General features: G+C 42.4%; 1 protein-coding gene across 1 annotated transcript in view; it reads left to right on the forward strand.

Moving 5' to 3' along the window:
- Positions 1-15,169, forward strand: part of MOV10L1 (Mov10 like RNA helicase 1) — a 286,876-nt gene that overhangs the window by 253,127 nt on the left and 18,580 nt on the right. The window contains exon 22 of the mRNA XM_073619737.1: positions 2,844-2,993. Within this exon, the coding sequence (XP_073475838.1) occupies positions 2,844-2,993 (150 nt within the window). The remainder of the gene's footprint in view (positions 1-2,843; positions 2,994-15,169) is intronic.

Below are 15,169 nucleotides of genomic sequence, written 5' to 3' on the forward strand. Positions count from 1 at the left end.
TATAACAGTAATACTTACCATACCTGCAAAGCAAATACAAAAAAAACATAGTAAAAAATAGAACATTTAACGCAACCTGTGCCTACCTAAAATATATATATGCCGAAGCATGGGGGCATCCTCCCGCAAAAGGCAGGAGCAAATCGCTCCTCCACCCACTGCTGCCCCTACGCTTCGGCATATATGCTGAAGTATGTAACTGGTGGTGAAATCACCTCCGACAGCGCTGGAGTCACGGCTTTATGTATCGTGGGAGCAAACGCTGTTGCTGTCATGATAAATAAATCCGCTCTGCAGCTGAATGGCGTACCTGAAAACAAAAAAGTGGTTAACAAAAAAACAAAGTATAAAAAAATTGCATACCTATAACGCAAACGTGATAAAAACATAACAATAAAACATTGCAGTATAGAATGCAGAACAATAGAGAGAGAACAATAAAACAACAACTATTTTTGGTTTTTTTATTTTATATATTTTTTTTTTTTTTTTACTTTTTTTTTTTGTTTTTTACACTTTTTTTTGTAACTTTAACTTTAACTGGTACCAGGTTTGGGTCTCTCAAAATGCGATGGCATCTTGGGAGACCCTGTGAAAGTGTGTCCTAGTCTGTGCAGTGCTGTACCCTACGCTAAAACTCAACTAGTGTATGGTAGCATTCAAAACATTCACCAATGCATAGACCAGGATTGTCAGGACAGGAGGGACAATAATACTGGGTGTCACGCCTAAATCCGCGCTTGCTGCAGACGCGAAATCTTTTTTGGGGGGCTCGTTGGGTAGGGGTACTCGGGAGAACATATAGAAAATGCCTCTCATGTAGCCGGCTTGCTGCATTTGGTTGAGGATGGTGAGGTGGAGCACCGTCTGGAAACAGAAGGGCTCTGACGATCTCTTCCTGGAATTTAAGGAAGGATTTAGTCCGTCCTGAAGCTCTGTATAGCACATAAGCATTCAGCAAAGCCAGTTGAAATAAACAGACACTTTTTTGTACCAGTGTCTGGTCTTACGGGCAACTAGGTACGGCGCCAACAACTGGTCGTTGAGGTCCACCCCTCCTATATTTTGGTTATATTCGTGGACACAGAGGGGTTTCTCCACAACACCAGTCGCCGTAGTAATTTGGACCGTCGTGTCTGCATGAAGGGAGGTAAGAACGAAAACATTCTTATTGTCCCTCCACTTCATAGCGAGCAAGTTATTACACTGCAAGCAGGCTCTCTCCTCCAGCCTAAGACGGGAATCTACAAGCCGCTGGGGAAAGCCCCGGCGATTAGGTCGCACGGTGCCACATGCTCCAATCTGATGATCAAAAAGGTGGCTAAAAAGTGGCACGCTCGTGTAATAATTGTCCACATATAAATGGTACCCCTTTCCGAATAAGGGTGACACCAAGTCCTACACTATCTTGCCAGCGCTTCCTATGTAGTCAGGGCAGTTTGTCGGCTCTATGTGACTATCTTTGCCCTCGTAAACCATAAAACTACACGTATACGCTGTGGCCCTGTCACAGAGCTTATACAATCTTGACCCCGTATCTGGCACGCTTGCTGGGAAGGTATTGTTTGAATGACAAGCGGCCAGAAAATTTAATCAGGGACTCATCAACGCAGACAACTTGATGGGGAGTAAACAAGTCTGCAAAACGTTGAAGTGGTTTACGAAGGGGCCGAATTTTGTAGAGCCGATCGTATCCAGGGTCTCCACGAGGACGACAGTGTTCATTGTCGTTGAGGTGCATGAACTGCAAAATCTGCTCATATCGTGCCCTGGTCATGGAGGCAGAGAACACGGGCATATGGTAAATTGGGTCAGTGGACCAATATGACCGCAACTTACTCTCTTTATTTATGCCCATGTTGAGGGAAAGGCCCAGAAAGAGCTTAAATTCGGAAACCGTAATTGGGCCAATCACATTACACTATATTTTACAAAAAGGCATAGCACATTGTAATGTACTGGAGCCACTTGTCTGCATTAGCTGTTTTACTTATAGGGTGCACTGTGCTTTTAATGCTTGTATACATGGACCCCCCCCCCCCATACAGGTCAAAGGGAATATAAAAACTACTTTACACAGCTTAGGAGGAGTTTAGAAACTGGTCAAATGCGACTGTGAACAGACTAAAGTATTTAAAGCAATTTCTACAAATTGTAAGGCCTCATGTACACACAGCCATCTTTGACTGCCAGAAAATACGAAATGCTGCAAAAGCACGACACGATTTTGCAATGGTTTGCATTTTCTGGAAGTCAAGACATTTCTATGCTGAACACGATTCTTCCTCGTTCAGGAAAGGGGGGTTGAGTGAGGTTGAACCTCCCCTAACCGCAGCAGCTCCTAAACTCTGGTAAAAGCCTATGTGTACATGGACACTTTCATGGAGTTGAGTTTAGGAGCTTTGTCAAAAAAATGCCAAAAGCTTCTAAACTCAAGTCTAGGAGCTGTAGTGTACATGAAGCCTAATGCCATTTCTACTGATTTGGCTCAAATCTGATAGATTTGAAAGAAATTAAAGCAAAATAAAGTGGCGGTGTACAAAAATTTAGTCCGTCTTCCGCAAGATTGGTGATGTTCGATACGTTTTTTCAGAATTGGAGGCTTTTTCGGCCTTAATCCTAATCCTGTCCTTTTGCATTGAAGTAAAAAACTATTGATGTCAAGACAAAAAAAATCTGATGATAGACTGGTGAAGAAGAAAAAAACCTTTAATTCACTGGAAAAGGCCTATTATCAGACTCACTCTGCATGAGTAGTGCTTGAGTAAGGGCAGTGTTTGGTATGTACCCTTTGAGGTAAAGTGCTTTTGTTTAGGATCAATAAACATCTGTTTATTTAACAGGGTACAGAGATGCGAGAAGGAACTAACCCATCCTGGTTTAATCCCTCTGAAGCTGTTCAGGTTATGAGATACTGCTGTATACTTGCAAAACATGTTACTACATCAGTTTCTGCTAAAGAGATTGGAGTGATTACACCGTACCGAAAACAGGTATGTACACTGAAATGGTTATGATGTGCCATGTTTTTGAGCCATAGAGTCCATAAGACCCACCTTTTAGATTGAGATCGTCTAAAGCACAGCTGACCTTTGTAGATGTTTTACCAAGACTGATGCCCATCAGTAGAAGGCAGATCCTTGGTAAAGGTGCTTGTTTGCATTTGCTACTAGCTCGGTATCACAGTATTCTACAAGTTTGCACAGTAAGTAATCTTTCATCGAATTGTGTCCTGTTTTCTAATTGGCCAAGAAGTGCTGATTATTGTGGGTTATAGAAGTGGAGACATTGCTTCACGACTGAGCACCAGCCCAAATATGCAGTCATTTTCTAAGGTGATGCAGGTGAGCTTCTCTTCCTCCTGCCTCTGAACTCCACGGTCAGTGATTGCACACTATTACTGGTCTAAAACACATCTCCATACTACTAACACAACTCTGTTAACTACAAGTACTAATGTTATAAATGCCATTTGGAGAACAAGGCGCTAATAAGTTACTAAAACTTAGATATTTGTGTCCTTTTTATGAAAGATAAAGAGACTTATTTGTAGGCAAAATATTGAAAAACTTTAATAAATGTATCTAAGTTGGCCACATAACCTAAAACACCATTTTATGTTTTGGAAAAGCCACATCCTTTGTGAAAACAAAATGTAGCGGTATGAACTTTGCACAGTATGTAGCCCAAAAAAAGGCACTATATAACATGACACACTGCAGAACCACACTTCAGTGCTAAATAAATTAATGTGATGTATGTGCGTAACATAACTTTGTGTGTGTATGGATGGATATATATATATATATATATATATATATATATATATATATATATATATATATATATATATATATACACAGGGGGTCCCCTAGTTACAAACATCCGACTTACAAACGACTCCTACTTACAAACGGAGGGAGACAACAGGAAGTGAGAGCAAATCTACCCCTAGAAAGGGAAATTCACTCCTGTAAGAGCTATTATGGGGAAAAGGTACCTCCACTGATGCTTTATCACCAATCCTTGTTTCCACAACAACCCAAAATTTTCAAAATCCAATTGTCATTGGGACAGAAAAGTGAGGTGAAATCTTCTGAATAGGGGCACACACAGCAAAACAAATGTTACAGGGGTGATAACCCTTCCCTATGTTATCCAAAAAGCTTAAAAATATTTTTTTTGGCTGGAGCTACACTTAAAAAATGTACCTGTTCCGACTTACAAACAGATTCAACTTAAGAACAAACCTACAGTCCCTAACTTGTTTGTAACCCGGGGACCCCCTGTGTATATATATATATATATATATTATGGATTAGATTATTATTTTGTCACATTGGTTGTAGATGTACAGTGGAGAAAATAATTATTTGACCCCCCTGCAAATTTTGTAAGTTTGCCCAGAAAAACACATGATACAAATGTTATAAATTGAGTTGCAGTTCAGTGAGTAAAATAAGTATTTGATCCCCAAGCAAAACATAACTTAGTACTTGGTGGGGAAACCCTTTTTGGTAAGCACAGAGGTAAATAAATAATTATGGTGCTAATACATGTGTTAAAATTGCCAAAATAAATCTTCAAATTGGTGATGTGACGGTGAATATAAATAAAATAATAATAACACTCCGAGTACAATGTCCAGGCAGAGATAAATAGTGGGGGAAAGTAAAAATAATTAAACAGTTCCTTCCCTTAATCCAGATTGATTGACTCACTGGGTTAGATCGTTTGTATCAGGATATTTAGTTTTTCTTGCATCCCACTTAAGCCATAATACTGCTGGTGATTCGGCTCTCAGGATAAAGGTTTTATGCAAAGCAAGCAAAGAAAAAATAGATCATTGTGCAGTGAACTTATTAGATAGTACATAAGCAAAACAGGGACAAGAGATGCACTCACAAACTCCCGGTCTATTAGAAGCATTCAAATGTGCAGATTGCAGTCAGCCGCTGTGGACGAGGTTTCCCATAGAGAAACAGCTGCTGTTAACCTTCAGGTGTATTGCAGCACTGAACGTCCTAAGCTCGTCCCACGCGTTACATCACTGACACGTGACTTTTTCAAGGATCCTTGAAAAAGTCACGTGTCAGTGATGTAACGCGTGGGAGGAGCTTAGGACGTTCAGTGCTGCAATACACCTGAAGGTTAACAGCAGCTGTTTCTCTATGGGAAACCTCGTCCACAGCGGCTGACTGCAATCTGCACATTTGAATGCTTCTAATAGACCGGGAGTTTGTGAGTGTATCTCTTGTCCCTGTTTTGCTTATGTACTATCTAATAAGTTCACTGCACAATGATCTATTTTTTCTTTGCTTGCTTTGCATAAAACCTTTATCCTGAGAGCCGAATCACCAGCAGTATTATGGCTTAAGTGGGATGCAAGAAAAACTAAATATCCTGATACAAACGATCTAACCCAGTGAGTCAATCAATCTGGATTAAGGGAAGGAACTGTTTAATTATTTTTACTTTCCCCCACTATTTATCTCTGCCTGGACATTGTACTCAGAGTATTGTTATTATTTTATTTATATTCACCGTCACATCACCAATTTGAAGATTTATTTTGGCAATTTTAACACATGTATTAGCACCATAATTGTTTATTTTATTCACATGTATGCATTTTTTATTCCTGGATTTAAGCTTAGTCGCAGCAGCATATTGTGCACTATTTATTTAAAGCGCATCAATTTTATATTTAGTACTATTTGTTTGGTTATCTGATCACCCTATATTGATAGCAGCTTTAATTTACTGATTTTTTTCATAGCACTAACTATATTGGTATATATATATTTTTAAGCACAATTTATTTATATCACACATATCTATCCACATCAGCGCTTGGTTTTTATTCATTTTTTTTAAGCACAGAGGTAAGCTGTTTCTTGTAGTTGGTTACCAGGTTTGCACACATCTCAGGAGGTATTTTGGTCCACTCTTTACAGTTCTTTTTTTTTTTTTTTTTATCCAGAAAAATATTTTATTGAGAAAAACATGTAAAAACATACACATACCGACTTCACAATTACATTTTGAAATGCTTATATCTGTCAGACATTCTACATTTGTGTGTCTTAATGGCTGCATTATTAAACTAACCTGTACCAAAACACCACCCGCTCCACTGTATATCATTTTATTCATCACATACATCTGCATAATAAAAACCATTTGTCCATCCCTATCCTAAACAAAAGGAGTAATTGAATCACATACGGTATTGTGCCTTTGTAAGGTAGCCATAGTTATCCAATACCCAGGGTCTCATGTCCCAAATCCCAACAGTCTACCCACGACCAAATCCACCGGGGCAAGCCCCGGAACATTCAGCCATGGTCCCCAGAGTTTCTCGAACTTCTGTGGGCAGCCTCTGTGTTGGTATATCACCTTGTCTTTTCTTAACATTTCCCCCACAGCGTTAACCCATTCTTTAAGAGCAGGGGGCTCTTCAGAAATCCAGTGTTTCATAATTAGTTTCCTTGCCAGGAATACAGCTTTGGTAATTGCCACTTTAGTACATTCCTCCCATCCCAACTCATCTATCACATTGAGCAAGCAGTGCTTGGGATTCGTAGGCAAAGTGACCTGAAATACCCTATTGACAGTGTCCACCACCCCTTTCCAATAGGGGTGAAGCTTTGGGCACCTCCATAGTAGGTGGATCAGGTCCCCATGTTCTCTTTTGCATCTAGTGCATAAAGGGGTGGGTCTAAGGCCCATAGCATATAACCTATGAGGGGTATAATAAACTCTTAATATGATGTACAATTGTGTCAGCCTGTGTGCAACATTCAGAGAGCATGTGGGCACGGCCTGTAGCACCTCTTCCCACTGATCTCCATCCAGCGGGCCGACATCTCTCTCCCACTTAGCAAGCATTCCCAAAGGATGTTTATTTAAAAGGCTTTGCAGTAACATACTATAACACTGTGAAATAAACCCTTTGGTATTATTGGCTCCTGCAATCACATTAAACACAGGTGTGTGTGAAGAAACCCAATCCGCAGATTTACTCTGTGCCCCTACTGCATGTTTTAATTGCAAGTAATAGAACCTCATAGACTGTGGTAGAGCAAATAACCTCTGTAAGGTCTCAAATGGGTGTAGTTTCCCATTTTGGAAAATCTGCCTAATATACAACACCCCATATTTTCTCCATATCGCCCCATTCTGCATCTTAGCTAATTCTGGGTATGTGTCATTAAACCATATTGGGCTGTAGTCTGTGAATCCTGTTACCCCCTGCATATATTTAGTTTTAGACCATATTTTTTGTATTAAGTCATAGGTCGGGTACTTCTTGTTGGATTTCCCAAAATTCATGGCCTCCAAGGCCGTCGGGACCGAGTCTTTTTTAACTGTATGGAGCATTACCATTTCTGAGGAGCTACTTGTGGGTCTCTCTTTTTCTGCGCCAGTGTACATTGTACCTATCAGATGCTGCAGCTGCGCAGCTATGTAATAGAGCCAGGGATTAGGGAGGGCTAGCCCTCCCTCGTCCTTAGGGCGTTGGAGGTGCTCGAGTTTAATCCTTGGAGAGCGCCCTCTCCAGATTAGTAGTCTGAACAAGGAGTTAATAATCCGGAAAGTTTTAAGAGTTATTACCATGGGTGTATTATGAAGTACATAAAGCAGTTGGGGCATAAGAATCATTTTGATCAAATTCACTCTGCCTGCGACCGACAGAGTGAATTCCATGTTCTAATCCTTTCTCTGAATCTTTGCAGCAGAGGGGATATGTTTTTACAGTTCTTTTTTTAATCCTTAATGAGTAACTCCACTTTCATGGGGCAAAAAAATAGTAAATAAAGAAAAAACATAGCGTGTACAATTGCGACACACGTCATATTGCAATTGAATGTTATTAAAAATGACCTTCCCTTTTCAATCTGCAGCCTGTCAGGGCTGAGCTCAGCCCTTCCTTTTCTGAGCTGGCCGCTTAGCTGTCGGCTAATTGCCAGCTCCCATCTCTCTCCACAGTTACTCAGCTGTTGTTGATATCCTGCTCGTCAGTCCTGACTACTTAAGCTGTCCAGATGAGAGGAGCTCTACCTTCGCCTTGGTCAACATCACAAGAAACATCTCCTGCGTTCCTGTTTAAAGACTGGCTTTGCTGACATCCCTTCTGGCTCCAGATCCTGCTTGCTGTTCCACTAATTTGATCCCTGACTTCTGGCTTGGCTGACTATCTGTTCCAGTTACTGAACTTTGGCTATGTTTTGACTACGTTTGTTCTTTTTACTTTAATTATTAAACAAGTGTGATTTAACTGTGCTTCTGTCTCGATCTGACTTCATGGTTTCTGACACAGCCACTGTCATTTTCTGAGAATGCATTGCAATATGGCTACCTGGAGCTGTTCTGTGCACCGAGTGTGTACTGACCACTCCCCAGAAACATAATTTCCTGCTTGTGTGATTGGCTCACCAATTCAAATAATTTTCTCCTCAGTATATAGCTTAGAAGTATAAACTTTAAGTGTGTGTTGTACCCTGTCAAAGATTCTATGGGGCATCTCTCTAAATTTCCTAACCTTGTACTGCTTCTTTTAGTCATTTCAAGCTTTAGCTGGTGTCAGCTTTTATGGTGTCTAACTACTGTGTTCTTTGGCGAGCTAGCTGCATTTGCTGGTAACCAGTCCAAGCATAATTACCTTCACCATTGAATTCGATCACATGACCTGAATGAAATAGGTATACCTCAGTTTTGTAATCTTGTCGTCCAGTGAAACGTCTGTATGCGCTCCAACATATGTTAAGCATATGATAGAATATATATATATATATATATATATATATATATATATATATATATATATATATATATATATCATATGCTTAACATATGGTGGAGCGCATACAGACGTTTCACTGGACGACAAGATTACAAAACTGAGGTATACCTATTTCATTCAGGTCATGTGATCGAATTCAATGGTGAAGGTAATTATGCTTGGACTGTGTATGTATATATATATATATATATATATATATATATATATATATACACACACACACACACACACACACACACACACACACACACACACACTGCCTTGCAAAAGTATTCACCCCCATTGGCTTTTTACCTATTTTGTTACATTACAGCCTTTAGTTTATGAAGCCTATAAAAATCTCTGGTGCAACCAATTACCTTCAGAAGTCACATAATTAGTGAAATGATGTCCACCTGTGTGCAATCTAAGTGTCTTGATCTGTCATTACATATACACACCTTTTTGAAAGGCCCCAGAGCCTGCAACACCTAAGCAAGAGGCACCACTAACCAAACACTGCCATGAAGACCAAGAAACTCTCCAAACAAGTAACGAACAATATTGTTGAGAAGTACAAGTCAGGGTTAGGTTATAAAAAAAAAAATATCCAAATCTTTGATCCCAAGGAGCACCATCAAATATATCATAACCAAATGGAAAGAACTTGGCACAACAGCAAACCTGCCAAGAGACAGCCACACACCAAAACTCACGGACCGGGCAAGGAGGCAGTACAGAGACCTAAGGTAACCCTGGAGGAGCTGCAGAGTTCCAGAGCAGAGACTGGAGTATCTGTACATAGAAAAAGAACCTAGTGCACAAGGCACGGTGTAACCCCTCAGGATTTTAAATGACGGACCAAATTTATAGTAAAGTATCTGTACATAGGACGACAATAAGCCTTACGCTCCATAGAGTTGGGCTTTATGGCAGAGTGGCCACAAAAAGCCATTACTTTCAGCAAAAAACAAAATGGCACGTTTTGAGTTTACGAAAAGGCATGTGGGAGACTCCCAAAATGTATGGAGGAAAGGTGCTCTGGTCTGATGAGACTAAATTGAACTTTTTGGCCATCAAAAAAAGGCTATGTCTGGCGCAAACCCAACACATCATATCACCCAAATAAGCCCATCCCACAGTGAAACATGGTGGTGGCAGCATCGTGCTGTGGGGATGTTTTTCAGCAGTCAGGACTGGGAAACTGGTCAGGGTGGAGGGAAAGATGGATGGTGCTAAATACAGGGATATTCTTGAGCAAAACCTGTACCACACTGTGTGTGATTTGAGGCTAGGACAGAGGTTCACCTTCCAGCAGGACAATGACCCCAAACACTCTGCTAAAGCAACACTTGAGTGGTTTAAGGGGTAAACATGTAAATGTGTTGGAATGGCCTAGTCAAAGCCCAGACCTCAATCCAATAGAAAATCTGTGGTCAGACTTAGTTTGCTGTTCACAAGCGCAAACTATCCAATTTGAAGGAGCTGGAGCAGTTTTGCAAGGAGGAATGGGCAAAAATCCCTGTGGTAAGATGTGGCAAGCTCATAGAGACTTATCCACGACTTGGAGCTGTGATAGCCGCAAAAGGTGGCTCTGCAAAGTATTGACTTTAGGGGGGTGAATAGTTATGCACATTGACTTTTTCTGTTATTTTGTCCTATTTGTTGTTTGCTTCGCAATAAAAAATAAAACAAATCTTCAAAGTTGTAGGCATGTTCTGGAAATTAAATGATGCAAATCATCAAACAATCCATGTTAATTCCAGGTTGTGAGGCAACAAAACACGAAAAATGCCAAGGGGGTGAATACTTGTGCAAGGCTGTGTATGTGTGTGTGTGTATATATGTGTGTGTGTGTGTGTATGTATGTATGTATGTATGTATGTGTGTGTGTATATATATATATATATACACACACACACACACACACACACACACACACACACACACACACGGACTTCCATCGCCTAGTTGATTGATTACGTGGTCTGGTACTCCATGTTGGGACACAGTTGAGGCTGCTCCGAACCGGAAGGAATGTCCCGAGGACTGACTGAGGTTGAAGCCCAAAATGCTTAGGGGGATCATAACATGCGTGATAAACTGTCTTCCATTCAGGTGGCTGGTTAGAAAGGGTAGCAGAGAGCTATCAGATGGGCTTGGTAGATGGGACAGTGGTCTGTCGAGCACTGTCACTGAGCACCAGGCGTTGTTAGTCTGAAACAGGTTGATGTCAACCCCGGGCCAGTTTGTTGCATTTTGCAGACTGAGATGAAGGGTGTAATGGTTCGGAAAGCTAGTCAGGTGGTGTTGGAGCAGTGTCTGACTGCCGAAGCCGCTGACGGTAAATTTACTAAGTCATAGGAAACTGTAGAAGGCCTGGTAGATGGCCTCCTGGATGACTAGGCTGAGCAAAGTCCCAAACGGAGAACAAATAAGGATTGCAGACATGTCCCAGAAGAGGGCACTCATGGTAAGTAGGTGTTTGCCACTGACTACAGGTTGCTGCTTCTGTATGCCTTGTAGGAGGGACTTGACTGCATGGGCCAAGAATACTGGCGATTTACTGGGGTCCTGTAAGAACAGAAAATGCTGGACACCGGCTAGGTATAGCATGATAGTATTGTGAGAAAGGGCCAGCTGCGTGTGGCAATATGATATGAAGGCTAGGACATGTCTAATGTCGCCTATAGCTGCTCCGGGCAGGAGGCCAAAAACCTGTGGTAAGTGTTCCAAGCAGTGCGATAGGCCTTCAGTGTGTTGCGTGCCAAGGAGTGGTTAATGAGCTGGGTTACATTGGCGAGATGCGACTTCAGTTCATCGTCCGCAACGACCAGGGTGGGACAGGAGTCGTTGGGTCGGAAAAAGAAAGTAAGGTTGAAACGGGACAGTGCATCAGCTGTGCTTTTTGCATTTGCCTGGAATATGTCTACAGAAGATATTAAACTGGTGACGGAGTGACAGCTGCGCGAGCCTGGGCAGGAAGGACATGATGGAGAGTGACTTGGCTATACCTTTTATTGATGTCGGCCATGGACTGATTGTCCGTGGTGAAGCAAACTGTCTGTCCTGTTCAAGTCTGGCCCCAGACCTGGGCAGCTGCCACGATGGGATACAGCTCGAAGAGTGATGAAGACTGGGCAAAAGCAGAAATTTAAGAGAATTTCTGGGGGCCAAGGTTCAGCGAACCAGTGGCGGCTGAAAAAAGGCTGTGAGGTCGGGGAGACTGCGGCATCGGTGACCACCGGTGGTGGCTCGGCTGGCACTGTCGGGATGAACATTGAAATGCCGTCACACCTGGTGAGGAACTTGTCCCACATAGCTGTCTGCTACTGCTGCTTAGTCTAGTTTGAGAACTTGATCTGGATTTTGCACTGGTGTGAGAAAAACTAAAAGCTGTGATATAAAGGACTATCCTTGAGGAATAATCCTCACCGCTAAGTTAAGCATCCCTAGTAAGGATTGCGACTGCCTCATGGTCGTGGATAACTTTCCTGGTACGGGCTAGTTTGTCGGGGGGCAGGCTATGGCACGCGTGTCCAGAGTGACACCTAGGAAGGTGAGAGAGTGTGCCAGGCCTTCCGCTTTATGCTCAGCTATGGGCATGTTGAGATTGCTGAACACTATCCTCAACCTGTCTAGATCTGCCGGCGGTGTGCCTGGTTGTTCAGTGAGCAGGGAGTCATCGAGGTGGTGGATAACCGTCTGACGGGCCTGGTGTGACTTTACCTGAAATTTACTGTCTCACCCCTGTCATGCGACTGACCCTGGAGAAGATGCGAACTGTACGTTCTTCCCCTCCTATTTATTTATCTTGGCAGATAAAGTCCAACCTGGTGCTGGATGGAAACCTGAACTAACCTCAGGGAGAAGGATGGAGAAAAGATGATTGGCCCACGTGCCACTGGAGATGAATGGCCAACTGGGTGCTGCTGCGTGTTTGTGTGGCTGATTGTTTGTCACTGAGGTGTGTTTGCAAGTTTGTATGCGGGTTTGCACGTAGGCGTTTGCCCCAAAGTGTTTTATACTACTAGAGACGATATTACGTGGTTGCAAGAATGTCGCTGAGTGTCAGATTGCTGGGACGATATTGCGTGGTTGCAGGGCTCTCAGTGACTGTCAGGCTGCTGAGACGATATTGCGTGATTGCAAGGGTCTCGACAAGTATGAGGGTTTTTTTGCGTTTTGCAAGCGTCTCAAATGAGTGTCAGGCTGCTGAGAAGATTTTGTATGGCTGCAAGGGTCTCAACGAATGTCAGGTTGCTGGGGCGAGACTGCGTGGTCACAAAGGTCTTGATGAGTGGGATGTTGCTTGAGATAGTATTGCGTGGTTGCAAGGATCTCGATGAGTGTGGGGCTGCTGACACGGTATTGCATTTGCAAGGGTCTCAACAAGGGTGTCAGGCTGCTGAGATGATTTTGCGTGGTTACAAGGGTCTCAACAGGTGTCAGGTTACTGGGCCGAGATTGTGTGGTGACAAAGGGGGTATTTATTTTTTGATGAGTGAGAGGTTTGCTGAGACGATGTTGCGTTTTGCAAGCGTCTCAAATGAGTGTCAGGCTGCTGAGATGATTTTGGCTGCAAGGGTCTGAACGGGTGTCAGGTTGCTAAGACGAGATTGCGTGATCGCAAAGGTCTAGACGAGTGTGAGGTTGCTGAGATGATATTGTGTTTTGTAAGGGTCTCAAATGAGTGTCAAGATGCTGAGACTTTTTATTTTTTTAAATGAAAACGACTGTAAATTAAACGTGAGTTACCTCGTCCAGCAGCGTTTACAAGCTGTCACAGGCATTTAGCGTTCCGTCTGAACCCTCTTTATATAATTTTTTTTTGCGTATCAAAAAGCTTCTAAACTCAACTGCCTAGAAACTACTATAAATGACACTGTGTACATGTACTGATAAGATAAGAGGAGAGTTCAGGGGCGGCTGAAAAAAAAAAAAAAATGACCAACTGCTCCTAAACAGCTGTTTACCAGCAGCAGAGTACATGAGGCCTAAGGCTCGATTCACATCTATGCATGTTGCTTTTGAGCGTTTCTGCAGTGCTTTTTGCGGTGCTTGCCGCGTTTTTGAACATGCGTTTTTGCCGCTTTTTTTGCGTGTTTTTTTTTGCAGTGTTGTTTTTTTATACTGTATACAGTGTTAAAAAAAGATAGAAAAAAAAAAAAGTGGTAAAAACGCGGTACTTGCGTTTTTGGATGCGGGTCCATTGAATTCTATTACATGCAAAATGCTGCATTTTGCATGAAAAAAAGTCCCCGACCAAAAACGTAGAGGCACAAAAATGCATTGATGTGAACATGTTCCATAGGAACCCATGTTAAAAAATTCACATGCATTTCTGCAAAATGCATCAAAAAACGCATTTGTGTGAATAGAGCCTAAGACGATTTGTCTGGCTGCAAGGGTCTCAATGAATGTCAGGTTGCTGGGGCGAGACTGCGTGGTCACAAAGGTCTTGGTGAGTGGGATGTTGCTCGAGACGGTATTGCGTGATTGCAAGGATCTCGATGAGTGTGGGGCTGCTGAGACGGTATTGCATATGCAAGGGTCTCAACAAGGGTGTCAGGCCGCTGAGACGATTTTGCGTGGTTGCAAGGGTCTCAACAGATGTCAGGTTGCTGGGCTGAGATTGTGTGGTGACAAAGGGGGTATTTATTTATTTTTTTGATCAGTGAGAGGTTTGCTGAGACGATTTTGCGTTTTGCAAGGGTCTCAACAAGTGTGTCAGGCTGCTGAGACGATTTGCATGATTGCAAGGGTCTCAACAGGTGTCAGGTTGCTGGGCCAAAATTGTGTGGTGGCAAAGGGGGTTTTTTTTTTTGTTTTTGTTTTTTTTTTTTTTTTTGGATAGAAACACCTGCTTTGTTTGGTGGCTTGCTGTACCCTTAAGCGAGCAGGTATAGGGGTTAAGGACAACGTCCGTTTGATTCGTAGGTTCCATAGGGGCAACTAACAAACGATATGGGAGACAACGAATTGATAGGACATAAAAAATGTGGTACCAAATCTTACTTGCGACAGTGAGTAATGCGAGTGAGTTTGAGGCGGACTGTGTCTGGAGTTAAACATATCGGGATGGTGTTGTGTGATGCCGTGCATGAGGCAAAACAACAAGGTTTGGTGTAGAAAATAGAACGCGAGAAGTGCATACAAATAATTTGTAAGTTCTACTGCAGGAACCTAACACATGGTACGGGGGACACCGCGAGTGGCCACAAATTTTGACATGATAAACACGGTAACTAATCCTACCTGCGACAGTGACCATGTGATTGGGTTCGCATTGGACTGGAGCGGGTGTGCAACATACCCGAAGAGTGTGGTGTGGCGCTGTGCATGATGCACAGAAAATAGGTTTGGTAAATAAATGAGAAATGA

This window comes from Aquarana catesbeiana, linkage group LG03 (assembly GCF_042186555.1).
Source record: "Aquarana catesbeiana isolate 2022-GZ linkage group LG03, ASM4218655v1, whole genome shotgun sequence".
In the NCBI taxonomy this organism is placed as follows: Eukaryota; Metazoa; Chordata; class Amphibia; order Anura; family Ranidae; genus Aquarana; species Aquarana catesbeiana.